The sequence below is a fragment of the Pundamilia nyererei genome, unplaced genomic scaffold, assembly GCF_000239375.1.
Source record: "Pundamilia nyererei isolate P.nyererei 1_Seehausen unplaced genomic scaffold, PunNye1.0 scaffold00082, whole genome shotgun sequence".
Lineage (NCBI taxonomy): Eukaryota > Metazoa > Chordata > Actinopteri > Cichliformes > Cichlidae > Pundamilia > Pundamilia nyererei.
The window spans coordinates 2,093,686-2,121,565 of NW_005187483.1; the positions used below are offsets into that span (position 1 = coordinate 2,093,686).

Here is a 27,880-nt window from a genome sequence, read left to right on the forward strand (position 1 = left end):
CATTTTTAAATCGGTTTAGTGCAAGTTACCTTTCAGAGTAGGTTCGTCCATTTTTGTATTTTTTAAAGCTTATGTTTTGTGTTAGTTTCTCCTTTTTGGATGTGACTTAAGCAGTTCAGAATAAACACTTTGAAGGTATTTACAGTGAACAAGCACGCGCACCAGTGCCTCTGCGAGCGTGCTGTGTTGATGAGAAGTAAACACATTTCCACTCATGCATTTTAATTCTATCCGTCCACTTTTTTCGTAGTCTAACTCTTAATTTTTGTTTGATTCAACTGAAATGTTTCACACCCAGTGTCTCCTGATGTAAAATAACAATGCACGAACACACACAGTGTGTAAACTTTATTCCTCTTTCTGTATGCATGAATTGTGCAGATAAAATAAGCAACTGGTGTGCAGCTCAGATTATTTGCATTTTATCTTTGACAAATCCAGTGCCAGGACCACGACGGGCCAGAGCTCTGCTTATCACATGGGGACGTTGACATGAAATAAAGTCAATAACTCATCTTTTGTTACCTTGAGCAGCCTTACCTCAAGATTTTGGCATTTATTCATCTGCTGTTTTTGCATTTTGTCATTTTCTTACAAAAATCATTATGCTTTTTAAGACTACAACAACACACTATAGACAATACATATTCCATAATACTTTGATTAGTTAGGTATTTCAATATATTTAAATTATACACTGTTTTCAGTACAATAATGACACTTGAACCAGCCGGCACCAGGACGTGAGCTAACATTCCCCTGTTTTCATCTTGAGTGTGTTGGAGCTTCGCCACACTTTTGTTTGTTTTTTTCATTAGTTGGATCAGAAAGTTTCATCATACATAACTGGGTTTTTTTTACTCAACATTAGTAATACTTCATATACTTGAGTGTAACATGAAAATTGTGCTCCTGGTTGCAGCATTATAGTTTGGCAGCACATGCACAGTCTACAATTCGCCTTTCCGTTTTCACCTGCTTTCTTTCAGCCTTTTTGCCACAACTGTTACTGAAACTCCAAAAAGTCGACTGATGAGATCAACCGCTCTGACCCAGCAAAAGGTTTGCAGCTGCAAAGGAGTGGAGATATCATTGAGTGTGTCTTGATTTTGGTGACGAAACCCCCAAAGGCTTTAGAGGCTACACGCATACTCCCACACACACACATACGCACACAGAGACTGTAACCTCATAAAACAAGTGTTCTTAGTCCATAATACAGCAAACAATTTGTACCTGTTGTGAAAGGACAAATAAAACTATTGCACAGTAACTGTCTTTCTAATCAGAACATGAGACAGTTGCAAAATTAAACATGAACAAATGAGCCCGTTTTGCCGCCTCATCAGAATGTGTAAGGCTGTGACAGTGCTTTAGGAGTAAGGTACCCCTGAACTCTGCAGTAAAGTCTCTTCTTCAGTGCTAAAATTAAAAAGAAAAAAAAAACCAGAAAAAAAAAGCTGCTCTATGGTTAATAAAGTCTACATGGAACAGCAACATGACAGAGTGGTTTGGCGCAACTAATGTTATCTTCAGTATGCTAATACCTCTAAGGAGCTGAGAGGTGACTTCATGCCGTGTAGATCAGTGATGCAGTTATAATGTCTGAGTGGAAAATACAACAGGGGGGGGGGGGTCCGACAGACTTGATGCCACCCTTCTAAAGTGGGTGTGGAAAAACTACAGACAAAGTTTCAATTGCAGTTTCTGTGAATTCACGTGGAGCCTCACTGGGAAATGAAGGCCCAGCGAAATTTCAGGAGGCTGTACGCCACCAGTCAGCCAGTTGAAACCCAGAGCAGCAGTGTGGTTCAGGGTGGGTGGATGTGTGTAGGGTAGAGGGGTGGAGGAGAAGGACGAGTTGGCGGATCTACATGCTGAAGCCGTAAGCGGGCTGAGCGGGGTAGCCTGCGGCAGCAGCGGGAGGGTAACCGTAGCCAGGATACGCTGGCTGGGTAGCCACTGGAGAAGGAGAGGCAGTCAACATCAGCTGCTGACCTGATCACATAAACAAAAACAAACACAGACAAAATAAAAATTTCCCCCGTCTTTATAAGAAAGTACACATGACTGGACTGTTTTGTTGAACTGCTAAATTTGTTTGTTCTATATCAAACAAAATTATGGGGCTTTTCTTTTTTTTTTCCCCCACTTAGGTTTTCTTTATGTGCTGCTCAATGAGCCTGTAATTCTTTTGGCGGTGTAAAGCTAATTGCACAGCAACAGCTGCTGCTGGTTTCAGATAATAACAGAAAATGCAAGCGTGTCCACTTATTATGGGTAAACTAATCAGCTAGATTATATCATTGTAAAGTATAGCCCAAGCTTCATTTGGGGAAATCATTTACTTTATCCAGGAACAACAATGTTCATCCCTCAGTGAGCTGTTCTGCCTGTAAACCTACCGAACACCATCGGCTGAGGTTCTGTCACTTCCTCTTCAGTTTTTCTTTGGCTTTCGGCCTCCTCCAGTTTGTCCACCTGAGGGCAACAAAGAAGAGAGGACGGATTAGACATCACTCACACGCTTACTGTTGAAAGAAAGTCTGAGTTTATGAATTCTAGGTATCGTGCAGAAAGTATATAAGCTCAAGTTGGCTCAATCTGTTTTTCATATTTCATAGATTTTTGGCAAAAACTTTGCAAATTACAACATACACTCTAATACCTGAGCTTTAAAAATACACTAAGGCTTATCCCACATCAAATTAATAAACACCGACAAACACAAGCAGTTACAGAAGATATATGATCTTCATCTGTGAAAGACAAAACTACAATCACCACTTCACAGTGCAGCTAAAGGTGAGAAGATGCCATGCAGGTTTGGTGAGAATTTCTAATAAAGCTTGCAGTAAAAATGTTAAATGAAAATTTAAGGGTCAGTTTACCCAAATCACATTAAATAAAACCATTTAACCTTTTATCACATCTAGTAGCATCAAATGACTTGTGACACTCCTGCTATCACCACAATCCAACAGGTTCTGCTCTGAGCTTTAATATACCATCTTTCATTCAAATACCATCTGTGACTCAAAGCTGTTGTTTATTTTTTATATTCACCAGTAAATAATTTGCCCTTAAAAAAAAAAAAAAAAAAAAAGTCTTTACATGGTCTGCATATTATGAATTCCAGATAACAATGAACAATGACAAATTTGGAAAGGTGCTAATTTTCTAAAAGCTAAGTGCTTTATGCACCAGGAAGAAAAGCAGATTAACATCAATCCAACAGAGCAGCAACAAATCCAAAATTGCATCACAACTCGACACCAGCAGGTTGATTTTATTTAATTTTGATATTTTATTTTAGTGATTTGTGTAAAATTGACCCTTTAAAAAGAAGAATTAAGGTAAGGTTTAAGGTTAAAGAAATATTTGAATACAAGGAGAGCAAAAGCTAAACAGTACGTTTCTAAATTCCAATTTTGTGCCATTAAAAAAGTGCTACAAGATTAAGTGGCAGTCACAACTTCAACGTGCACCTGATCACAGCTGCAAGCAGACCCTCCTGACTGAGTGTTTATCACTGCTGGCCTAAAAATCAAGCTAAGGGCTCGCAGGTCAAGCTCATCCCTTGCCAGGCGTACAGTAATTGTGAATTGTTTGTAGCACTAATCCTAATCCCTAAGTGCAAAGGAGTAATCAGGCACTGTGCTTTAACTGTGGAGAAGGCTGAATACTGAAGGTTTATAATTGAAGCTCGGTCAGCGCAGAGTCATGTTGAGTCAGAATTAAAGAAATAAACATTTCTTAAAAAGTTGGGACAAAGGTGTAGAGAAAAGAACATGATATTTGCATATACAATGGTATCACTGGGGTAAGCTGCCTGTTTAACATGTATGTACTGAACTACTTCATGTGAGGCGGGGTTGGGATTTCTCTACCCGATTAGCTGCTCAAACTGGCTGTTAGATTCCACCCCAACCTGTTTGACCAGTACCAAAGGTTTACCTACAACAAACCTAAACTGAAAAACTAAAACTAACTGAAAAGACTTCCACAAACTGAGGAAAGGGCACTACATAACCTTTGAGGTTATTGTTTGCAGCCCTGCACTAATTTCAACAATAAAAACTAAAACAAAGTGACCTTTAGTTAGAAACATGGGGGTGCATCGAGCAAGTCTAAAGCCAAAGCAGCTTTTTCTCTGTGATTGTCTTCTTTTCTGGGCTTTCAAAAAGCCTCTGTCAGATGGAAAGATCACAGCGTTTCAAGGCTTTAAAAATGCCACTTGACACAAGATGCAGCCCCAAGAGAGAGAAAAGTTAGAGGTATCCGTTAGGCCAGGACAGGCTAATCCTGGTGCTGAAGAAGAAAAAAAAAAATAGTGTACAGGCCTTGGCTCCAGAGTTTTTGTTTTAGACTACATTTACCTTCTTGCACTTGACAGCTAGAAAACACTTTATAATCTACCAAACGTCCCTTTACTGCTGCATATTTACCCAAAATTAAGATGAAGACTATATACTCAATTATAATAGTCACTCTTAACTTTAACCAGTAAACATTATCCATTAAAAATTGTTATGTTTCATCTCTGTTGCATCAGATTTGCGTCAATGTCACTAAGTCATTATTATTTAGGCTCTAAAATACACTTTGGAATAAGAGGAGGTTAAAAATGGTCATTTCACCTGGTCTAACTCATATACTACTGCCACATTTAGCCAGATGTTTTATTAATGTTTTCACTGAAAAGTAGTTGTGTCTATTTATTTTTATTTCTCATGAACTTGTGTCAAATGGCTAAAAACCAAGAGAAATAAATAACTAAGATTAGGGCTCACTGGAGGAAAACCTGCTTAATCTGAACATGTACTGGCACAAGTGGAACAAAAGCCTGCACACTACTACAGTTCTCCAGGACCAGACCTAGTTAGGCCAAATTCAATCTACAGTCCATGCTAGGTTCCTACATCAGAAACCTAAGAGATAAGTTACAGGAAAAACAGACAGACAGAACACAGAAGAGAATTTTTTTAAATAAAAAGGGCCAGAGACCGTCACCTTCGCTGCAAACTCATCAACCTGGAAAAGAACCCAAAGACATGACCTCACATATCTGCAGGTAGCACTGGCAAATATACTTAAAGGTCATTATGAAGATTTACATGTTTCACTCTGGCTTGTAGTGATTTTTTTTTTTTTTTTTTTTAATCCATCTAGATCGTTTTGATGGATTTTGCATGGTTTTGGAAATACAAGCTGTGGTGACATCGTCGCTTGAAGGCTTGAATGTAACAGAACTAAATGACACTTTTAGTGTCTTGTGGTTCTTAAAGTGCCAAAAAAAATTTTCATACAACAAACTCGACATTAACGCCTTTTCCCAGAAGTATTGACCTAGTTGCACAAAATAATTGCACAAATCTTGTTGTGAGCACTTTCATATAGGAAATTATCTTCTGCTGAGCAAACTACACCGGCTAATATAGATGGACAAACAGCACTGCAGGCCAGAGGGAAAAAAAATGGGCTGAACTGTCCCTTTAAATATTATTACTTAAGGCCTTAGTCTCTGCCTTCTTGTCTCACCATATATGTTTGACCTGTTTCTCAGAAATCACAGACATATTACATCACCAACACCACATATTCTTCTTAAAATTACACAATAGTGAAATCTATTTTAGTGGTAAAGCTGACATCAAACAAACTCCTGGTGTTGATTGTCAGCACCAACCTTCGTGAGGTACTCTCTCATGACCTGGATAAAGTACGGCATGGCAAAGTCCATTATGTTGTGCCTCCAGGCCAGCTCCAGCACCACGTCAGGGTGCAGGAGATCATAGGAGGCAAACAGGCAGGCAGCAAAGCACTCCTTCCTGCCCTCCTCTAGGAACCACTGGAGTAAAGTCTCTGCCAGCTCAGCATCCTTAGACTCCGCTGCATACAGCATGGCATCCTAGAAGAGACAAAAATGTATCTCATTCACATGGCTGAGTGAAAGATAAAATCCTTTATCTTCAAGTGTGAGAAATTAGCCAAAAGAATCATTCCTGTGAAGTAAACAAACACTGCCATCTATAGGTACATTGAGGAAATGGAACCTTTTAAAAGTCTCCTGTATTTTTAAGAGCTTTTCTATTATTTTTTCATTACCTTGTATAGCTTGTCCTTCTTGCAAAGCTCCACGCTCTGTCTCCAGCGGTTGTTGCCCTTATACAAATAAGCAGCAATACGCCTGAACTCAATCAGTTCATGCTTTTCTAACCTCTGAGCCAACCCGATGGTGTCAAAGTTGTCATAAGCATCAATGGAGGCTCTCAATCCCTGTGGATGATACACGGATAGAAATGCATTGCATTTGAGATCCAGAGGTAACAGCGTCCTGGGCACTGCTTCCTGTACCCATTTACACCAGTATGATGTCTATCCTCAATCCATAACTGGCTCTGTGGATTTCAACATAAAGAGACTGGTGCTGGTGTGAAAAAGCAGGAGTCATCACAGCAAAACAAAATTGCTACGTCTAAAATTGGAACCGCTGCTATCAGTGGCTACGAGAGGGGCTAGAAAATCACCTGCGATTTACAGCCAGGCCATAGGTTATATCCATATGACTTTCTTTACACAGATATTACTCTTTTTTTTTTTTAGCTTTGTAGCATTTGATTGCCATACTTGTTTGAATGTCTAAAAAAAATGTAAATAATGCTTACAACACAGTAAATAATACAAAAGCGACAAAAAATGGCAACAAATAGGTCACATATTTGAGCTCTTTGTGTTTTACATCACGTGTTGTGATCAATATAAGTCACAGAGCGGGCTGGCAAACCTGGTAGTCTTCCTCCTCTGTAAGCAGGTTGTTAAGAGCTTCATTGACAGACTTGTTATTGTGATTCTGCACAGACCTCAAGTAAGGCTTGACCAACTTCAGCTGGTTCATCTAAGAGAGAAAAAGCAACCCATGTCACACCATATCAGCAATGGGTCAAGTTTATTTAGAAAAACACATTTTATTTAATATACGTTTTAAAAAGTGAGGCTGGCCATGCTGGTTGTTACCTTGCTAAAAAAGATGACAGCCCGGCTGTGGTCCAACCGAGGAGACAAAATGGTCAGCAGATCATTCAGTAGGAGGGGTTTGTAATCCAGATAGAAGGATAGAGACTTATAGTAGAGCTCCACGTTGGCAACCTAAAGGATAAAAGAAAAAACACAAGAAGTGATCAAATGATCATGTAAGCAGTTTGTGAAAATAATAAACATTTAAAAATAGCCGTGTTTACCTTTGCAATAATATCTTTAAAAAGCCCTTCTTTCCATGCGTCAGTCAGATGACTCATCATAGTGATGACAGCGTTGTCATACTCCTCGTATTTATCGTAAAGGAAAACCAACTCTGCCCATAAATGAGACTGCTCTGCAGCACGAAGAACCTGGTAGACAGAAAACATTCATTACTGTCAGAGATTTGTTTGGCTGGTCTAATAGATTCGATATATTTGAAGTAAAATGTCTTGAAGCTTTGAAAGGCTGACATCAAATAGATGATTTATTTTTTATGTAACCTACTCTTTTTGAGAGGGAGGGGGGAACACACACACACACACACACACACACACAAATATTCATATCAAAACAATTATTTTTTAACCATTTATATAGATGTATTAATACACATCTTTTGAAATTAGCAAAATATTAAAATAAAATAGTATTTCATGCTTTTAACCATTTTTAAAAAAAGATATTTAAAGTTTTTAAAAGGTTATTTGAGGGCAAGATGACAAACAGTTGCATAAAGCTGGTAAATGAAAGTTTAATTACTGCAAGTCACCAGAAATGTGTCAGTAAAGAACTAGCTGTAAAAGACAGAAAAACAAGTCAATTAATTTTCTGTCTGCCTCCTTTTTCATGGCGCTGATGAGAAGCAGAAATGTTCACTGAGTAATGAATCAAAAGATTTCATGGCACACAAGCAACCTCTTTGATCTGACAAAAGAAAGAACAGTTTTGAAACGGGCAAACGCGCACACATAGTAACAGAAACACTCTACCTTTGGGATGTTGACTCTGGACCAGAAGAGCTCCAGGTGCTCCCTCATCTTCTGAGGTTTGAACTTTGAGTACAGGATGGCGAGCTCGGTGAACATACCCATATGGGCCCGCTCCAGACCCAAAGCAGCCTCGAGCAGAGCAATGAGTTCCTCAAAGTACCCGCGGTCCTGGTAGTAGCTGATAAGGTCCTCCAGCTCGTCAGCATGGATCACAATGTGAAGGCCACAGATTTGTGCCAGACGAAACTCTTCGCCGTCCACGCATGCAAAACATACCTGAAAAGAAATTAATGCATGAAACTGGAGATAGCCAACGATAAACAGAGGACCACTTCTATCATTCATATCATCATATCCTGTGTTTTGCTACCTTTTCGTGTAATCCTCTAATCATCAAGAATCTGTCATTTTTTACATAAAGTGACTATATTAGAAACACTGAGGTGACCTGAATTAAAAGCTGTAATAATAACATAAAAACTGCAGCAAGAAAATCACTCAATTTCAATCTTATATCCACAGAAATAAAACAAAACTAATAATAAAATAAAAATTTTAAAAAAGCTGTTAAATTAAGTTTTATTAAGTAGTTTTATAAATCTTGTTTATGACAGGCTCAGACTGCTGGGTAGCCATAGTGCGTTTCTCTCCCTCACTTTCCTTTCTGTTTTTTCCCCATGCATTTATAAGCACTATTTATATTTATATCCACTATTGCATGTCACTGACATTTTGTTTTGTCCCGTTTTTGTTTACCATCCATCTCTCTTGCTTGTAAGGAACCGTGTGATCATTGGGGCTTCTGTCTGTAATGTCATAAAAATAAAGCGCCTTGAAATGACTACTCTTGTAATTCGCCACTATATTGATTCAGTTATGCTCAGTATAGAATTACGGCATTGTTTCCCCATGTCTTTTAAATTAATCAGACAAAGCGGAGACCTGTAATTGTACTAGAAAATCTAAAGGGGTGCAACACGTTTGGACAAGCTGTGATGCACCTCAGACAAGGAACAAACCAAGGCAGTATTTTTAATCTGGTTTTTTTGGTTTGTCTCTCTCTGCATTTTGTCCTTTTTCTTTTTTAAATGTGTGCTTTCTACACATGCACTGCCTTAAAACACTGTAAACTTAGCATGCGGAGTTTGCATGTAATGAAATGTTCTATATAAATAAAATTGCTATATACAAATATGCAATAATCAGGTGTCAATGTTTCTCTTTTTTTAATTCCCTGGTTTGGGGTACAGATGCAAATTAGCCATTTTCATCAAATCTGGCACTGATATCCATTATACTGCGTTCTCCTTATTAAATAGAATAAATAATTAATTAATGAGCACAAACAACAGGCTATAGCAGCCATGTGCAATCCATGGCTGCTCACGAATCCATACATTATCATTTTGCTGAGAGACAAATCAGATGAATCAGACACTCCAGAAATAATTATGACGTAGATCCTGACATGAATGGCACTTAAAAGTTAAACACACCTACTATATTAACTCCTACATAGCAGCAGACTGCCACCGTAACGTGCAATCTGTTTTAATAGTGTGTGCACAAAATTTAAATTAAGTTTAAGCCCAGTTAAAGGTGGTAATTTACCCTATAATATGATAATAGATTAAGAGTCAGATTATTTCATAGTCAAATTCTTGGTGCGCAGAGGTGTTTTTGCGCCTGTTACCTCCTTCCATGTCCGTGTGCTGTTGGCTTTCCTGGCGCTGTCCACAGCTGCCTGGTACTCTCCCAGGTGGACTAATGTGGATGCAAGTCGAGCAAAGTTGGACACATTGTTATACAAAAGTTTGGCTGCTTCGTACATACCCTCCTCATAACATCTATCGCCCACCTGGAGAGGTAGAGATCAGATGATGAATATATAGATAGCAATCATTTTCTGGCAAAGAGCAAAAAGCACATTCTGCAACAGCTACACATCTCTTTAACACTACAGCTGGAACTTTTGTTGTTGTTTTTTTTTTTTTTTTACCTGCTGTATGTGAGCATTGTTGGGCCCGCTGACAAATTCTTCCAGCTCAGCCAGACGGTTAGTTTTAGCTAAAGCAAAGATCAGCTCCGTTTCCACGTAAGACTCTCTGGCTTTCTTCCGAGCCATCTGTAGAAACTTCACCAAATCCTCCCAGTTATCTAGAAACAGCAACACACTACAGATCAGCTCAGACCCAAGACTGATAAACACCATTAGCATGTTTTACCTGTAAATCAAAAACGTACTGTTCTTGCTGGCTGCGTTGACCACCTCCATGTACGCTGACGGGTCAACGGCTTTTATGTATGAATCAATGGCTTCCTTGACCAGGTCTCTGTGCAGCTGGGCTCTTGCTAACTGACTCCACACAGCAGGCTCATTACAGCGCTCCGCAAACTCATAGGCACGGTCTAAGTTCCCTATGTGCTCTATCAGTACCTAGAGGGATACAAAATAAAAAATAAATAAACAAGAGATGGCTATATTCTATGAGCCAACATGAGATAAAACAATAGGACTAGCATTTTTAAGGCTCGTTCGTTTTCACTATTGTGCTAAATTCACAGTGATTAAGAGAAACTGATGAAACCTGCTATCATTGGCAAATGACTTTGTTAGTTTAATTAAAGGGCTTACCCACAAGTACTTTTAATGGCCCGGATTTAGGAAAGGTAAATATCAATTCATTCATTAATCCATTGATTTTCTTAAATGTTTTTCTAACTTTGGTAGGAGAGCCTGGGAGATTATGCCAGTTCTTACAGGTCGTGAGATGAGGTATACCCTGACACATGAAATATAAACATCCCCAACTACAAATGTCACAACAAATTCTTTTACAAAAAGAAATGGAAATTTGTACTTAATTGAGTAAAATAAATGCACATATTAATGTACATTTTTACAGAGAAAAGATTCTGTGATTAGTAACTTTAGCTTACTGTAACTTCGACCTCCAGCATCAGTGCAGTTTTAGCAGGATTAGGTTTGTTTTTACCTGTATGGCTGAGGTGTTCACATCAAACTTCTTGAAAATGGCAAACGCCTCTTCAAAGAGCTCGTTGCTGATAGCGATGTTTGCAATATCCGGAGCATCGTAGTTGTCTAGCCTGTTAATGTACTCCATCACACGAGTGCGATCTGCCTTGATGGCTGTCAAAATAAGCAAGTTCTGTAGGTTTCTGCAAAAAAAAAAAAAAAAAAAATGTTAGAAAAATGGTTGCACGTAAATGATCACCATGAATAAGCTGTGAGCCTGAAGTACCTGTGTTCACTGAAGACTGAATTATCAAGTACGATTTTCTCCAGAAGTTCAATCAGCTCATTGGGCAGGTCTGCGGTCATGAAGGCTTTCACTGTGACCGACACCTCCTCTGGGTCTTGGGTTTCTGACAGAGCTGTCTGCACCACCTGAGAGGAGGAAAATCGAAAATAGATGTTGAAAGAAAAATATATATATACAATTCATGTTTGCGTGCTTTACTTTAAAAGAAGAGGTGGAGGATCCCATACCTGGTCGATGAGCTGTCTTCTAAAAGGATTGTTTTCTTCTAACACAGTCGCCCAAAGCTCTGGATCTTTCCGCCGTACCAGATATCGAGCCTCACTCTTAAATAATGAATTCTCATTGCACACCTGACATGAACAAATAGTTTAAAATGCATTCATTATAATTATTTAAACTATGACACTAAAGCCATACAATGTGATCTACATACTTTGATGAGGTCTAGATCACACTGCCCTCTCTCATAAGCCACACAGGCCAGGTGGGGGTCTCTCTTCTCACAGTAGCGTCCAACCACGGCGCTGTCATAGAACGGGTTCTCCTTCAGGAAGCGCTCGGGTGTGTTGTTGCTGTCAATGTAGATCTTGGCCAGGGCGTTATGGGTAGCTGGCTCCTCACATCCTTCATGGATACGAGACTCCAGCCATGGCAACAGAAGTTTCAACCTGATAGCAGAAACTGTACGTTAATATAAAGCTTCATTACATAATACCTAGGAGAAGCTTTTAAAATTCATTTCATGGCAAGGACTGGTAAAAAGCACACATTACATTTCTAAGATGATGCTACAATGTAGCTTTTTCCTGTGATGTAATGCACAGCCAGAAGACTAGATGGCAGCATTGTCCACTCAGCAGGCCGATTGATTCATGTTTTAGGGTTTCTCACTTCCACCTTTGTTGATACAGACTAAATAGCTTCATTATATGAGACAAAGTTATTCTGATGGTTGATACTGAGGTATCAATGAAACACAATGACAACCTCAGAGAATCCACTCTAGAAATCACCTTTGGTGTTTAAATTAAAACATTAATTTCAACTTCATGTATGCATTAAACTAACAAGAATGCACTGAGCAAACACAAAGATAAATGTCTGTATATTTACATTCATGTATTCCACTCCTGTTTGTGAATGCTTAAGGATTTATAGGCATCAGCTAAGGAGATCATGATTCTTTACTAAACTCAAGGTTTATTGGAAAAGAAACAATTTTCAAGTTAGTATTTGTTCTTTTCCTTCAATGACTTGAGGGGAAAACACACATAACTAAGTGGTTCAGCAAAACCGCAAACATGGCTTGCACTCTGATCTATCATTTAAACTCATTCCTACAGAAGTTAGATTTAACAGCTTTTATGAACCAGCATGATACCTGCGCATTAAAGGCCAGGTCATTTCAGAAGCTGCTATAAGAGATGACAGGAAATTGTTTTACCTTTTAGTCTTACCTGTTCCTTTTCTCTACCTCGTCCACCAGCTCATCAGTGGAAAACTGCCCTCTGACCACCATGATCAGGTTCTTAATAACATCCTCAGAACAATCCACATCCAATAAACCTCCAATCACCACTGGTAAACGACTGGGGTTGACCTGAAAGCAAGTGGGTAGGATTCAAAATAGAGAAGCATCATGCAGCTCGATAACGATAACTAGATAATAATCAGATTATGTATAAAGTCACCCGAACTGTAGATCTTACCTTCTGTACATAGATTTCAATGTATTTCTGCAGACTGTTGCGGTAAAGGTAGAGAACTAGGTCGTGGACAAAGTCAAAGCGATCACAAACAATGATAAGAGGAAGCTGGTCCGTTAGCTTTGCTTCCTAGAAGCAGAAGAAACATGAGGTTTATTATGAATTAACTCTGGAAGATGCTAATATCAGAAAAATATGCTAGGGGATCTTTATACCTTGAGAAAGTTTTTAACCCTGTCTGGGTCGTAACAGTTGCTTTCTCTACAGATTCTCTCCACTTCTTTGATCTGGCCGGTCTTACAGGCAGCCTGGATGTATTTAAAGTGAACATCGGGCTCTTGGCTGAAATTCACAATCGACCCAAGGAAGTAAAACAAGCCTTGTAGAGATATGAGAGGGAAACAACACGGTGGTTAAGTTAATCTAGTGTGAATTCAAACCTGCAGAAAATGAGGAAAAACCACTCCACCTACCTTCATAGCTCTTGAAGGATTCAAAAAGCTCCACTAACGCTTGAGTTCCCAGCTGTTCGTGATATTTAGATGCTACCTGGACACACAGCTGCAGGTTCTGCCTGATATTAGCCGACAGCATGGCCCTTAAACACTCTAAAGAGTCTTCAACTGACAAGGAGCCAAAAAAGTTCACCAGCCACTAAAAAGAAAAAAGAAAAAACGGGGAGAAAGTAAAGCAACATGTTGAGCACGGAGGAAAAAGGAGTCATTTCAGGAAGCATTTTCACACATTAAAGAGTAAAATGAAGCCGCTCCCAAGAGAGCAGTATACAGGCATCATTGCCCTTCTACATACCTCAGGGTTGAGCAGATGTGTGTGAACCACGGCTCGTTTGATATCGTACAGGTCAGTGTAGTGTTCAAGAGCTCTCTGTAGTAGTCCTGCCTTCTCACACAGCTGAGCAACATGGGCACGGTCATAGTGCGTGAACATCTGGTTCCCAAGGATTGCATCTGCTACCTAAAACAGCGCATACGCACACATGAGCAAACACATTGTATTTAACATTAGTAAAGAAAAGGTTGCAGGAGAGTCTGAACATTAACATTCACCTGGGGGGCGTGTATTAGGTTCATCTCAAGCAGACGTGTCTGCAAGTGACCTTCTGCTGGGCGGTTGTTCTTTAAAGCATCCAATAGGAAAGAGGTGCACTGCTGGATCAGACTACCCTCCATAAACACATCAACAATCTACCAAAGAGCATGAGAGAAAAGAGCAGTCAAAACACAAATAGCTAGACAAAGTTCTCTTTTTTTTTTTTAAATTTTATTTCAGACCATCTGTGAACAATGATTTGAGTTAGCATGCAAAGGCTTGAGTTGCACACTATTAAACACCACAGGCCCGGCAGCCAGATGTTTCTGTTTTGCAGATGTCCTTAAACATGAAACGCTCACATCCGAAAAGCAAAGGTCGCCTTAACACCATCACTTTTCATAAAGTCATCATCTTCCCTGTTTGAGATTAGGACAGAGCGGAGTGATGATGTGGCTTTAAAGGGAGGAGAGGGTGACTGACTCAGTGAATTCCTGGCATTGCTGCCACATCTGGAATAACACATATGTAGGCTCCCACACTGGGCACTTTGTGCGTTAGCGTGCATGTATAAGGCTAAACAGGCACATGCATTTTAAAGGGAGCACACAAGCAGGATGTCTCCAGTGAGAGAGGCGTTCACGTTTGTGCGGGTTTACCTGGTTGATGTTGGCCAGCGGTTCCTCATCCTGGACCAGCATCTGAGCAAACTGCAGACCCTGGTCTGGATTCACACGCATCACATTCCGCAGCAGAAACACCCAGTCTGGGGTATATCCCACCTACGCGAACGCAGAAGGATAAAAATGCACTTTCAAGCATCAATGCAATACTATAAACATACTGCATGCCTGCCATTTGTGCAATGCTCAAAATTTAAATGGAAACACAATAAGCCTTCCGATTACCTTTTTAGCATACAACACTATCTTCTGGAATTGGCCAGTCTCTGCAAAGCACTGAATGACCTTGTTGGGGACATTTGCTCTGAGGTACACACTAAGAGCGAGAGTGGGGTCAGAGGCCTTCACCAGGTCTCCCAGCTCCTCTGAGCACTCCAGCTACAACACAAGAGGAGGAAAGCTACTTCACTTACACTGGTCACTGTAAAATAAATAAAATAAATGTATATCTACAAATCTGCCTCATTTCTTTAATCCTCCAGTTATACCTTGTCCTCTTTCAGCCATTTCTCCAGTAGTTGCTTGCGGCCCTGTTGCAAGACAGGCCTGCACAGCTCCAGAGACTCAAACTTGTTGAGCTGGCCCTGGTCCAGAAGAATACCAAAGTACTGCAGCAGTGGAGAGGCTTGACCCGGCTGGGCCGGGACGCTCTGAAACTTGCGGATGGTTTCTGCTGTTCGCAGGATACCCTGAGGCGAGGAAAGACATCAAAGAATGAAGGAATTATTAGTCGTAGAGTAAAAAACAAAACAAAAGCAGATTCCATGAAATGTTTTGAAGGAGAACTTCATGTTTATTGCCGTGTTTTCACATGAACATACACGGGATTCTGTTTGGGTTTCGTTTTTCAGTGCTGAATCACAGTGTGTGTAACTGTCATAGTTTTAAGCACCAACAGAAAAATATTTGACAATTTGATTCTGTGCAAATGCAAGACTCCTTGTGCAGTTCTCACCCACACCTGGTTCATATTAGCATAGGCAAGAATGACAAAATGGCAGCAGAGACAGGCGTACCTTGGGTGCTGATGCAGCAACCTTCGCAGCCTCTGAGTAACTTCCCTGGGCAAACAGAGTGTTGAACTTCCTAGCAAAAAGCTCCTCTGCCCCAGCAAGGTTTGACCTGACAGCTATCCTCAGGGCGAGATCAGGGTTCTGCAGCACGTTGGTGGCATAGTTTACAATGTTCTCCTCTTCCACACATACTGACAAAACCTATAATAAAAAAGGAACGGATAATAATTAAGAACTGCACAGTAAAAATAACTAAACTTAAGAAATGTGTCCAGTTAACAGTCCAGTTTCTTAAGAATGTCTGCCAGGCATAGCTTGCCAAAACATTACAGTCAAATTATCCACTATGAATAAACATTTCACTTGGGAATTTGTTCTGCACACACTCACTGCCCGTTTGCTTCTCACCTGTCCCTTCTTATTGACACCAATGATTCCCGAAGTGGCTTCGTGAGGAGCAGTTACAAAGATGGTCTCAGCACTGATTCGGTTCATGTAAATACACACTCCAGACTCCAGGTCGTACAGGTGAATGTAACCATACTTTGTGATCAAGTATATTACGCCATGCTTACTACCAATCTGAGGAGAATAATTAGAAAGAGAAACATTCAGGAGTGACCCATAATGTGGTGAGCAGAGTACAGTAGAAGAAGCCTCATTTTCTTTACCTGCATAGCAACGGGAAAGTCTGTCTGGGCCTCTGGTGGGAAAAACACATCCACAGCTTTCTTAGCAAATGGCTGGTTTCCTGCAGCTGGCTGACCAACTTCGATGATGTGTAACTGGTAGAAGTAAACCAAGACAACAGTACAGCAAATGAGACCAAAAAGAACATCACAGTTGAGGATTTGTACATTAATAAACTTTCCTGATGCTACCATATAGGAACTTCAATTTTAACCAAAAGGCATGACGCATAAAAGTTATTTCATAGGATTCTAACATAAACATTACTCTTTCAAGGCACTTCAAAGCAGTTTGCTCAGCAGCTAAAAACACAGATAGCATCATGGGTACATTCGAATGGCCTTCACCTTTCCCCCAGCCTGTGAGCGCACAGCAAAACAGAAGAGAGTGGAAGGTTTGGCATTTCCCTCCACTTTGAACTCCCCGAAGGCAGCAGCGTGGCCCTCGATGGGCTGGGACACTTTCCTGTCAACGGAGTACAGCTGCATTGCTCCGACCACACGGTTTTGCTGGAGGACAAGGAAAAAGCAAAAAAAAGGGTGGGGGGAAAAAAATTGATATGTTCAAGTCATTAAGGATCAAAGATACAGGTTTAAAATTCAGGCAGTGTGTTTGTATGTGTATGAACAAATGGTAGGTATTATCTGTGCATTTGGTTAGATGTGGGTAAACAAACTGTTTGCTTATTTGATTTACATATACATATAAAACAAGTTCACTTTGAAATATGTATGCATGTTGTCATACTTTGACATAGTCCTCTAGATCCAGACTCCTTTAGAAAAACAGAAAAAGAGTGGTGTATTGATTTTCTTATTGAGATTCAGCAAGTCAGCAAAAAAAGACATCTGTCCATCCATTTTTCTTTCACCTATTGAGGGGCAGGTCACAGGGTGCAGCAACCTAAGCAGAGAAGCCCAGACCTCCCTCTCCCCAACCGCCTCCTCCATCTCATTGAGGCGAGCAAAGAGATGTCATCTTTGCAGCGTGTCCTACTCTTTGATCTCCTCCCACTATGACATGTCCAGAACACCTTGCCCAACAGAGGACAGGAAATATCCTAGTCTGATATCAGAACCACCTCAGCTTGATCCTTCAGACAAAACGTATTTCTTGTATTCTTCAGTTATTACCAAAAGCTTGTGACCATAGCTGAGGGTAGGGATGATCAACTGGTAAATGCTTCACTTTTACATTCAGCTCTGTTTACCACAACAGACCAGAATAGCATCCTCATCACCAATCCATCTGTCAGTCTCCTGCTCCCCTCACTTGTGAATAAGACTCAGAGATACGTAGACTCCTTCACTTGGGACAGCAACTCTGACCTGGAATAGGCACTCTACCCTTTTCCAGCTGCAAACCATGACAGACTCTTTGTGTAAGAGAAGGATAAAATGCTGCGAGGCTGGTTACAGCAGAAATTTCTGGGAAGCTTAATTGTTAGAATTTCATGCCACTGTTCTCAGAATGTGTCTTTTATGTGTTCGTGGACTAAATTGTGTTTTTTTTTTTAATGACATTATACACCCTTATTGGCATAATACAATGGCATAACAGCTTGATCTCTTTATCCTCCCCTTCAGTGAGCAAACAAATCTGGGAAGTGATGAAGTTCCAAGTTTATTGGTTCCTGTAGAAAGTAGATGATCCAGTCATTGGTTAGGAATGCAGATTTTTTTTTTTTTTTAAAGCTAATTCACTGTCGCACAATAGCTAAAGGTTTCAAAACTTAGTGTGGTAAAAACAATTATTTTGCTTTCCAGCGTGTACCTGCTCACAGCCAAAACCTTCCAGCCCAGTGAAGAGAACAAAAGTTGACCTCAGATAAAGTGTTCTTTGTGTGATCTTTTGTCCAATAAGGCTATAAACAGGGATCGGAGAGATAAATATTCCTTTCACAGAAAATGTTTATATCATCTGTGCTTTCATACCTGTGCAGAAATCCCTATCAGCAGTAACCACTTCTGTTGTTCGTCAGTTCTGTAGTTAATGATCTGACATCCGGCCAGACTGGCGTGCCGATCGAATACTTTAGTCGGTTGGGAATCCCCCTCCATGCTCCAGTGATAGACGGCAGTATCTGTCACCAAAGCCACGGTGTTTACAGAGATCCACTTCCAGAACACGACCTCCTCTGACATGGTGTGAGCCTTCATCTTACTCTTCATCTCAATGTTGAAGATCTGCAGCGTCTTGGCAGCTGAGGGTCGGTAAAGAAACAGAGAAGTGAGACGAAAAAGGCAAGAAAGAAGTCGTCAAATAACTCCAAACAACAAATTAAATAGCTGTTCTGAGTAACACACAGACCGGCAGATGAACATGTCTGCCTCGAAATAGTCAGAAAATAAATAGAGCTACTTTTAATTGGAACTATTTATTCATTGAGGAAACGTTTTAATAGCTTGTTCCTTTGATTATTTCGAGTGGCGAAGACCTAGTTTCAGCCAAGACTTGATGATTTTCTTTAATGTAACTACTGTTCCGTGCTGTGAGCACCAGTGTAATGGGGAACCGAGGGAGATTTCTGACACGAGTGTTCAAAACTCGTGTCAGAAATAAAGAGCAAATAAAAATTATATCTGAACTGCTCGATATTGTTCGTAAGCCAGGGAAGCACCACTCTTTACTGAGTGACCTGACCCGCAGCTACAGAAAGCAGACGGCAGCTTTTGAAAATGTCACAATTGACTAAACACAGATACAACCTCCATTTACCCAAAATACTTAATGAAAAACAAACAGGTGATGTAATGCATGACTCATGTAAATACTAGAGCTGCTGTACAAACTTGCAAACACAGAGCCTTTACGATACATAAATGGCATCCCTTATGTGCAGGAAGGAAAGATCTGAACATTGATTACGGCTGCTAGCACACGCTCACAGAGGCGAGCAAAGGTGCACAAAGAGTGCCCCGACTCCTCTCACTGTATAACATCTGATGATGCATACCACACATACACATCTACCAGCATACAAGTCATGCTAACACATGTGCAATTCTCATAAAAGTAGGGCATTTGCCAGAAGATTAGGCTGGAGTGTGGGTGTGCGTGTGATACTGAGGTGCCTTTCTTGTAGCCGTCTGTGTTTTGATTGATCAGTGGTCGAAATAGATGTGCATAGTTAAAAGGGATACAGGGGATAGCTTTTATGAGAGAGACGCGGCCAGTGTATCATCACAACAGCGTGCCAGACGGGTAGACAGACAGAAAGCAACTCACCGTCTGAGAAATGACAGAAAGCAAAGGAGAAAAAGCAAAGTGTCAATCAGGTAAGAATGAGAAGACAAAGATAGACCATAAGGAAAGGGGCAAACAGGGAATACTGTGCTTAGAAAGAGGAGGGAGGGAGGAAGGGAGAGGAGGGAGAGAGAGAAGCATTATAAGCAAATCATCCTGATCAGCGCTTGTGTTTGTGCTCTAAGGGTTAGTTTCAGTGACAGGCGATCAATTTTCACAACCAATTTACTACACTGGGTAATAGATGTGAGTGCACTCGGCATATTTACAACATTGACAGGCATTAATCTTTGCTGCGACTTTCCCACAGCATTTCTAGTAAACGGCTAAATCTGTTAAAACTAGAAGCAAATAAACAGTGCAGAGGCCATGCAGACTTCATTCTGGGACTTTAAACAATAATAAAATACTTTGCGCTTAATATAGGGCCACCAGTAATAAAAGCCAACAGTTTTGATTTTTTCTTTTGCCTCAGAACAATACAGTATTTCTCATCTATTGGCCACTGCTGCCTAAATGTGTTGTGTCATTTCTATATGCGTCATCATCATACCTTTGAGGGCGATGACTTTGCTGGCGGGGTTCATGATGGCACTGTCGGCAGAAATCGGTCTCCTGATTGGGTTGGTGGGATCCGACATGTCCACAATCACCACCTGGTTCTGCTCGCCCACCTTCTCACGGATGCAGATGAACTTGTCCGACTCCATCGTCAGATAGCTGAACCCAATGTTGGCTGGGTTTACGCCCAGGTTCTGCAGCTAAAAAACAGTTTTGAGGAAAATAAAAGTGAGAACCTTTAGCTTAATTATGTTACCCCATTTTACAGACATGTCTTCACATATACACAAAAACAAAAAGGGTAGGAGCTAATGATATATCAGAAGTATACCAGATGACAGAGCTGTAGCTAGTAGTATATATGTGTTTGTTTGCTACCCATTTCATCTAGATGAGCAGGAACCTGTACCCTGAAAACCCCCCCAACACTTTTTAGTAAGCACTGTTAGTTAACTGGAAATTGTAGTTTAAAGTACTTTGAGTGGTCAGTACGACTAGAAAAGGCCTACATAAATGCAAATACACTGTAGTACATTAATTATTATAGACTGTATCATAGATAAGAGAAAATTGCATTCAGCTGGCAGACACATTTTGTATGTATATTTAGTATACACAGTATAGTACATTTTGTAATAAAAGTACTTAAAAATTAATTATTGGTCAGTGAGCCCATCCTCATTCACAGGCGAACAGCTGCGGCCAGTTTGTGAGAGATATGCATAAGGTGACACATAAAGCTATAAAACAGAACTGCATTTCATTCTCTTTATTTTAATTTTTTACACAGCATCCCGACTTTTACAGAATTGGGGCTGTGAAAGCAAAACTCAGCCACAAGCACAATATTCCTGCTTTAATACTATGCTTTTGTTGAAACAACTTAAAATGTGGTGAGAAAATATATGTGGGAGCAGCTGCCATTTGCTTTTTAGGGGAAGAGAAAGTAGTGAGCGATGGATCATAACATGGACTTGATTAAAATAGCAGCAGGTCTGCTCAAGTTTTCCAGGGATACTCTTAAAGGTCGTTTTCCCATACAGGAGGTCTGGTCAGTGGTACATGGAGCCAGGGGACAAGCGTGGGCACACAGCTGGATGTTAACTAAACAGAGCTTTATTTTACACAAGCTGACAATAATTTCCAGAATTTCCTATGATATAAATAGTAATGCTGTCATTGTACTTATCATTACATCTCTAATACTTAATTTTATTAAAGCTCGACTGGACCTTGACAGTGTATTTAATCATCATTTTAAGCAGCTAGCTGTAAATAAAGTTTAATTACCACTAAAAAAAACAACAAACAAAAAAAAAAAAAAAACAACAACAAGAGATTCACTAAAACCAAGAACACATTAGAAAATTTTAATAAAGCAAACCTAATGAGAACATGTCAACACAACAACACACACATTTGCCTCAAAACTAATAAACATGAAAAAGTCCAGTTTGGTTGAATAGAGGAATTACTGCACACATTGTCAAACTAACTAAACTGAGAGGACAGACAGAAACATGCACTCTCCCTCTGATGACTGAACTGACTGCATTATGCAGTCTGAGGCAAGCGGAAAGGAATCCTTATGCTCATCACAAGGACTGTACTATCTCGCAGTTGGCTGATAGAGCAGGAAAACAAATCATGACCGCTGAGCCATTTAAATCATGTCATCTCCAAAACAGGAAGGATGCAGCAGTGTTCAGCCTGGAGTGATCAGAGGGGCTGCTTCCAAAGAAAAATAGAATTATCCTTAATTAATTATATCCAAAATATTTTTAGATTTTTACTTATACCAGGTGCTAGCTTTAGCATAGGCTACGCTTATCAGTATTTTCATGTGTACAGTGGTTAGTCACTTTTTTTTGGGGGGGTAGTTATTACCAAACACAGTTGTTAGTTTTTTGGCTTCTTTTTAGATTTTGTTGTTGTTTTCGAGACCTACAGTCCTGTGACCAATCAAAAGACAGAACTGATACAGACCACGAAATTCAGTTTCTTCCCTTAAAATGCTCTGCCAGGCCTTTACAGCAGCCACCTTCAGTTGCTTCTTCTTTGAGGATCTTTCTACCTTCAGTTTTGTATTTAACAACTGAAAATCTGCTCTGCTGGGTTGAGATCGAGTGACTGACTTGGTCACTGAAGAAGAATTTCATATTTCTTTGCCTTGAGAAACTCTTGGGTTGCTTTTGCAATATGCTTCAGGTCATTATCCATCTGCACCATGAAGTATCATCCAATCTGTTTTGCTGCATTTGAATGAATGTGAGCAGAGAGTATATCCCTATACAATTCACAATTCCTCCTGCTGTTTCTATCAGCAGTCACATCATCTAGTAACCCAGTTCCACTGCTAACCATACATGCCCATGCCATAACAATGCCTCCATCCTCGTGTTTGATAGAAAATGAGGTATGACTCCTCATTCTCCACACTTTTCTCTTCCCACTATTCTGGTACAAGTTCATCTTGGTTTCATTTTCATGTTCTCAAGCGTAACCAGTGTTTTGCACCTTTTTGTAAACCCTGTATTTCCATTCATGAAGACATGTTTTGATTGTAAATCTTAACAATGGTACCTCCATCAGCTTGAGAGTGCTCATGACTTGGTTAGATGTTGTGAAATTCTTGAGCTGGTCAGTGCGTTCATTCTTTTTAAGAATGTACCAGATTGTAAAACTTCAGGACAAATCAACAATGTCCAATCGTAAAATTTTGTGCAGCAAATCGTGTTGCCACACTCGAATTTGCATAAAGCAGGCAGCCTCACTTCATCCAAGGCCAGGGGCCGTAACAGTTTCTGATAGGCTTATTTTGGTTTTAGCAACATCTCTTTGGACTTATTATTAAAAGTTCCAGTGAAAAGCAACTACATGAAAGTTCAACATTTGTCTGCCTAATTTGTCATCTAATAATGAGGAAACTGACCTCACTTAATCAGGCACAAATTGAGCCTCTGAAAACTGGGCACCATGTATGAAAATGGCTGTAATTCTTAAACAGTTAATGCAACGCAAACCACAGCCAGATACATTCTGTTTGGGACAGCCAATCATAAGAAAGCTGCTTTAAAAGTAGAGAAACGGCGTTAAAGCAGCTTGTTTCATGCAAAGGATCACCTTTGGGGTTGTGCCAATGTCCAAGGAAAGTCCAAGAATAAAAATATGGAGCTGCAAATTAACATAATTCCCCTTTCACAACATTACAGAATCAACTTTAACTGAAGCATGTTTGCAGTTTATGATAAAGAGACAAATATTTCATTAAAGATCAATATTCAAGTGCTGCTTAACCGTGGAACAAGTTCTTTAAGCCAGAGAATTAATTAATTAATTATGCAGTTGGCATTTTTTAATGTTTATTGTCCCAATGATTAAATAATAAAGGATGAGAATAATAATATTTTCATTGTTTAAGGCATCTTGTAAAGGCCACAGAAAAGCCCTGGGGGAGGAATGGAGCCATATGCTGCATCTCTTCAAGACTGCCAAAACTATCTCTGGAAGCAGAGGGAAGGGAAGTTACAATAAAGATAATGGAGGAAAAGATAAGGTTGGGAGTGAAAGGAGGAGCTCAAGACACTGACCAATATCCTGTTGGCAACGAAGAGAGGGAGCAAACCATTGTAAATAAGAGAAGTCAGAGTGATGTATGTGCCTCCTGCGAGAAATGAAGAACAATGGCCAAGAGGTAGCAAGGTATGTTGATTCTAGTTCCAGTAACACAGGCCTCTGACATTTTACAGTACGATTCAGGGCTCACTGTAAGAACACTCCCCCCCAGCTGATTCTTAGTCGAATATGCCAGACTAAAAACCCACTTCAGCTTCATCTTACTGTCTCCAGTGATCCATTTAAATACTAACCAGTGATACACTGCAGACTCCTCTAAGCAATCTTCGCTGCACACATGAGACAATAAAAGCAACGTATTAATACGTTAATACCGCAGTAACAAAAGGCAGGAGATCTTAACTGATGAAGCAGCATTGACGGCATTTGGTGAGTCATAGGCTGGGTGGACATCTTGCTGAGGCACTGACACGTTGAATCAGCAGCTGATGGTTTTGGGCTCATGACGAGATTACACAAGCACTTTTTTTTTAATAAATCGAAGAATGCGGGGGGGGGGGGAGTGGAACTTGCTCGCAAAGCGCGTAGCCTTTATTTTTTATTTTAGGAAATCAGAGTTTGTTTTTTGTCTTGGTCTCTCCATCTTTCTCTCCTCTTGTCCCCTCCCCCAAAACCAGTCGCACCCTTCTTAACCCATGGTCTACCAGAGGGTTTCTTCCTGTTATCAGGGAGGTCTTCCTTCCTGCAGTCGCAAAGTGCTTGCTCATGTGGGATCATCAGATTGTTGGGATTTTCTCTCAATTTAGTTGGATCTTTACCTTGAAGTATAAAGTGCCTTGAGTAAAGTGTTAGTGTGAATAGTGCCTATATAAATAAACCTAAAGTATATAGCTATGGCGATCATGAACACCTTAAAGTAGCAATGGATTCTATTAATATTCGAACTTCCAAGTCAGAATAAACACACAGATATTTATCTCTGATTCTAGTGTGAATTGTAGAACAATCCACACTTGTAGTTAATCCAAATTTCAAAGTTCACGACCCATTTGAAATTACAGAAAGACACAATGTGAGTGTTGTATGTGTTGGATGACTGCTCTTTCAATGCATTCATGATCGAATTCCGGTGACTGAACACAGACGCTCAGCCTTGTCCCTGCCAGCCACTGCTGCGGTCACAGATGTGTCCTGTTAGACTCGCTTAGACTGTTCTGTCATCCTGCTTCCTATCCTGATGCAATTTGCCAGGCTTAAACGGGGGCCTGCTTACCTCAGTTGTCTATCAAACACATCCGGTGGTTTGACGTGGTGGCGTCATTTCATTAGTACAAATACAGCAGGTTCACTTCTCCCGACTCAGCTAGACAGGACAATTTTCAGGCACTTCAGAGCTGCGGGAAATCTTTGCACTTACACAAGCTGCTACAGTACGTAGGCTGCTGCACCGACAGCCAGCACAAGAGCCACAAAAGCTGTAAATGACTCTCGCCTTCATAATTCACCAGACCATTCTCAGTCCCTCATCTTTGTCTCCATCATAATCCACAGAACCCAACTCTGATCCACCAATTACTGCATTGATTTAAGGACAGATTCTGCCATGCTCATGCACAGTATGGTTCTAGAATCATAAAGCAAAGTAAAGAGAATTTACCCCACAGCTTAGTGACAGTGTGAGGTTAGGCAGGTAATCCATAGCTGGCTTTAACACTACAGAAACCCCAGTCCTTCATCTTATATGTCTGCACTAAACAGAGGAACATTAAAGCGATTTTTTTAATGCTCATTTATCTCAACATTACTCTGGTTGAAGGTTTGAACAGTAGGTGGGTGGAGCTGCACATTCACAGACCTCTTCTGAAACTTGTGCCATGTTATCAGCATTTAAATAGTATATGCATGACAGAAGATGAGAAAAAGCATAATCAGGCCCATTTAAACAACAGTTTTAATAGTCAGGATATTATGGCATTTGCTGTACTCTGTATATTATGCAAGTGCTAGCTCAACAAGCTGGTACCTCATCACAAATCGAAATCCATGTTACACTTGTGAACCTCAGCCCAGACTGCAGACACTGAGCTGTAAATACCAGGCCAAGGAAAGGAAAAAAAAAAAAAAAAAAAGCTAAACAACTTGAGGCCCAAAGTCCTGGGTTTGCAAATTCCAAGCATTTTTCACTCTGCTGGAGCCACCTAGACTCACAGGAAGATACGACTGTAGCAGAGCTGGGATTTCACGGTAGAGGTGAAACATAAAGCTGCGGGCTGCTTATCGCCGTCTCAAGGCCTGATTTTCTTAAGACATGTATAAAGGGAAAGGTCTGTGCTGTTGTGAGCAATCTGGACTAATAACCAGACATTGCCAGGTACTGCACTGTGCTCCATCAGTGAGCAGCAGTGTACCGCTCCTGTCAGTGAGGAGAGGAGCCTGCTAGGCTGCAGGCTCTTTTGGCTGGCAGTTTTTTAGTGGATAAAGGATCTTTGGCTGAGAAAGTGGGGCTACTGGCCAGAGGAAGGGAGCAGAGGGAGAGAGAAGGGGGGTTGGGACTCTGAGCTTTTATTTTTTTTTAGTGAAAGGCCATTTCACTGCCTGCTGTTACCATAACAACAGGCTACAGACCAGGGGAGGTGGAGGGGTGCATCACAAAGTTTCTCTTCTGGCTGCAAGACACCAAGCACTGGGGCTGCTACGGGACAGCGATTAAAAATCCATAGCAGTGGAAAAAAAGGGGGCCATAGTGCAAATTGTTCCCCCACAGACGACTAAATCACTGGCTGCTTGTTTTCTTTTCTTGTCACAGATTGTAAAAGGGCATTTGTGTTGTGTGTGTGCACCCGCGTGTGTTTTCTCCACCAAGAGTCTGAGGGGCTTGAGTTCCTCTGATATATTGATGCAAATTGCTTTGAAGCTGTGCAGATGCTCCCCAAGACAAAACCAATACAATAAAATAAATAATCACCAGCATGAGTTTGGAGACACATTAAATCAATATGATATTGACGCTGCATTATAGAACTAGATGTCATATTGCGTTTTGGTCATGGCAAGATATCAATCGAATGATGCGTTTCGGCTTCATTACAACTGATTGAGCCAGTTTCCAGAACTTATTCAACTGCCGAGTGAATCCAAACATAACCGCTTTTTACATCCCCCTGTACACCTACATCCAACGACCAAGATCTAAATAAAGCGCACAGTTTCATGTTGTTACTTGAAACACATTACGGTGATTTTTATCAGTTACGCCCAGCTGTGTGCAAAAGCTGGGCATTTTGAGAGACACTGGTTGGGATTTTTGCTCCTGAAACTGGGAGTATTTGGCTGCAGGACATGACAACAGCATGGCAGCAACAAAGATTGAGAACAAGTGCCATTCATTTCTCAGATACAACGTAGCGCGAACAGCTGAGCTCAGTTGTCACAAAGTGTCAAAACACCGCAGTGAAAATGACAGCGTCGTTTATAACTTAAACGGGAAAAACTGCGGCGTATCCCCCAATACACACACACACACACACACACACACACACACACACGTACCGGTCCGCATTGGGGCTGTGTACGATCTGACTGTTCAATTTTTACAAGTCATCATCTGCCCGGCAGGAGAGAACTAGGCCTGTAGCTATATTGAGCACCACCCCGCAGCCCTTTTTCAGATTCCATTTAAATGCGACATGTGCTGTATGTGTGCGGACTCACAAGGGCGAGGAGTGGCGCAAAAAGAAAGGAGCTGGGATTAAATTTAGGGCTTTCTGTATGTCTGCTTACCTGCAGATGCTCCTGAAATCGTATCGGCAGTATCTGAGCCATTTCTGGAGGGTTTCTCTGCCTGAAGAGTCCGCGAGGAAGGAAAGGGGAAGGGGACAACAAGAGGATAAAGGTGGTGTTCTTCTTTGTGTGCCCTAAATGCCCAAAAAGTCAAACTGATGGGCAGTAGTAGGTAGTCTGGGTGGCTTGCGTTGGTATCACACGAATCCACTGACTGCTCCCATTCAGTAGCCTCCCTTACACCAGTCCTGAATAAAAAACTCCGCACCTCCGCTAAGA

The 27,880-nt window shown here is 40.6% G+C and overlaps 1 protein-coding gene across 4 annotated transcripts; it reads right to left on the bottom strand.

Annotated features, from left to right (window-relative positions):
* Window positions 1-516: 516 nt before the first annotated feature.
* Window positions 517-27,880, bottom strand: cltcl1 (clathrin, heavy chain-like 1). Of its 4 annotated transcripts, XM_005738202.2 has the most exons (33): window positions 27,602-27,880; window positions 20,238-20,445; window positions 19,667-19,669; window positions 18,373-18,641; window positions 16,786-16,947; window positions 16,420-16,533; window positions 16,157-16,330; window positions 15,752-15,949; window positions 15,224-15,424; window positions 14,961-15,113; window positions 14,712-14,834; window positions 14,070-14,207; window positions 13,813-13,977; window positions 13,476-13,656; window positions 13,218-13,381; window positions 13,006-13,131; window positions 12,754-12,896; window positions 11,730-11,964; window positions 11,524-11,646; window positions 11,276-11,421; window positions 11,009-11,192; window positions 10,257-10,449; window positions 10,012-10,169; window positions 9,706-9,870; window positions 8,013-8,288; window positions 7,242-7,391; window positions 7,018-7,149; window positions 6,788-6,898; window positions 6,109-6,279; window positions 5,690-5,911; window positions 5,008-5,034; window positions 2,406-2,481; window positions 517-1,998 (listed from the first exon to the last, which is right to left on the bottom strand). In XM_005738202.2, exons 1-33 carry the CDS (start codon window positions 27,641-27,643, stop codon window positions 1,871-1,873), a joined length of 5,061 nt encoding a protein of 1,686 aa, XP_005738259.1. In that variant the 5' UTR covers window positions 27,644-27,880; the 3' UTR covers window positions 517-1,870. The 4 variants fall into 4 exon arrangements, with proteins under 4 accessions (XP_005738259.1, XP_005738260.1, XP_005738261.1 ...); XM_005738203.2 differs by lacking the exon at window positions 19,667-19,669; XM_005738204.2 differs by lacking the exon at window positions 5,008-5,034 and having other exon boundaries at window positions 27,602-27,879.

What these genes read in the sequence shown, in the direction of transcription:
- cltcl1 (XM_005738202.2), bottom strand. Translation starts at nt 27,643, where the DNA reads ATGGCTCAGATACTGCCGATACGATTTCAGGAGCATCTGCAG. An exon ending in GCTCACAGGCTGGGGGAAAG is followed by an intron (nt 16,534 to 16,785) that starts GTGAAGGCCATT and finishes TACTTCTACCAG; the next exon opens with TTACACATCATCGAAGTTGG. An exon ending in AGAAGGACAAGCTATACAAG is followed by an intron (nt 5,912 to 6,108) that starts GTAATGAAAAAA and finishes TGTCTCTTCTAG; the next exon opens with GATGCCATGCTGTATGCAGC.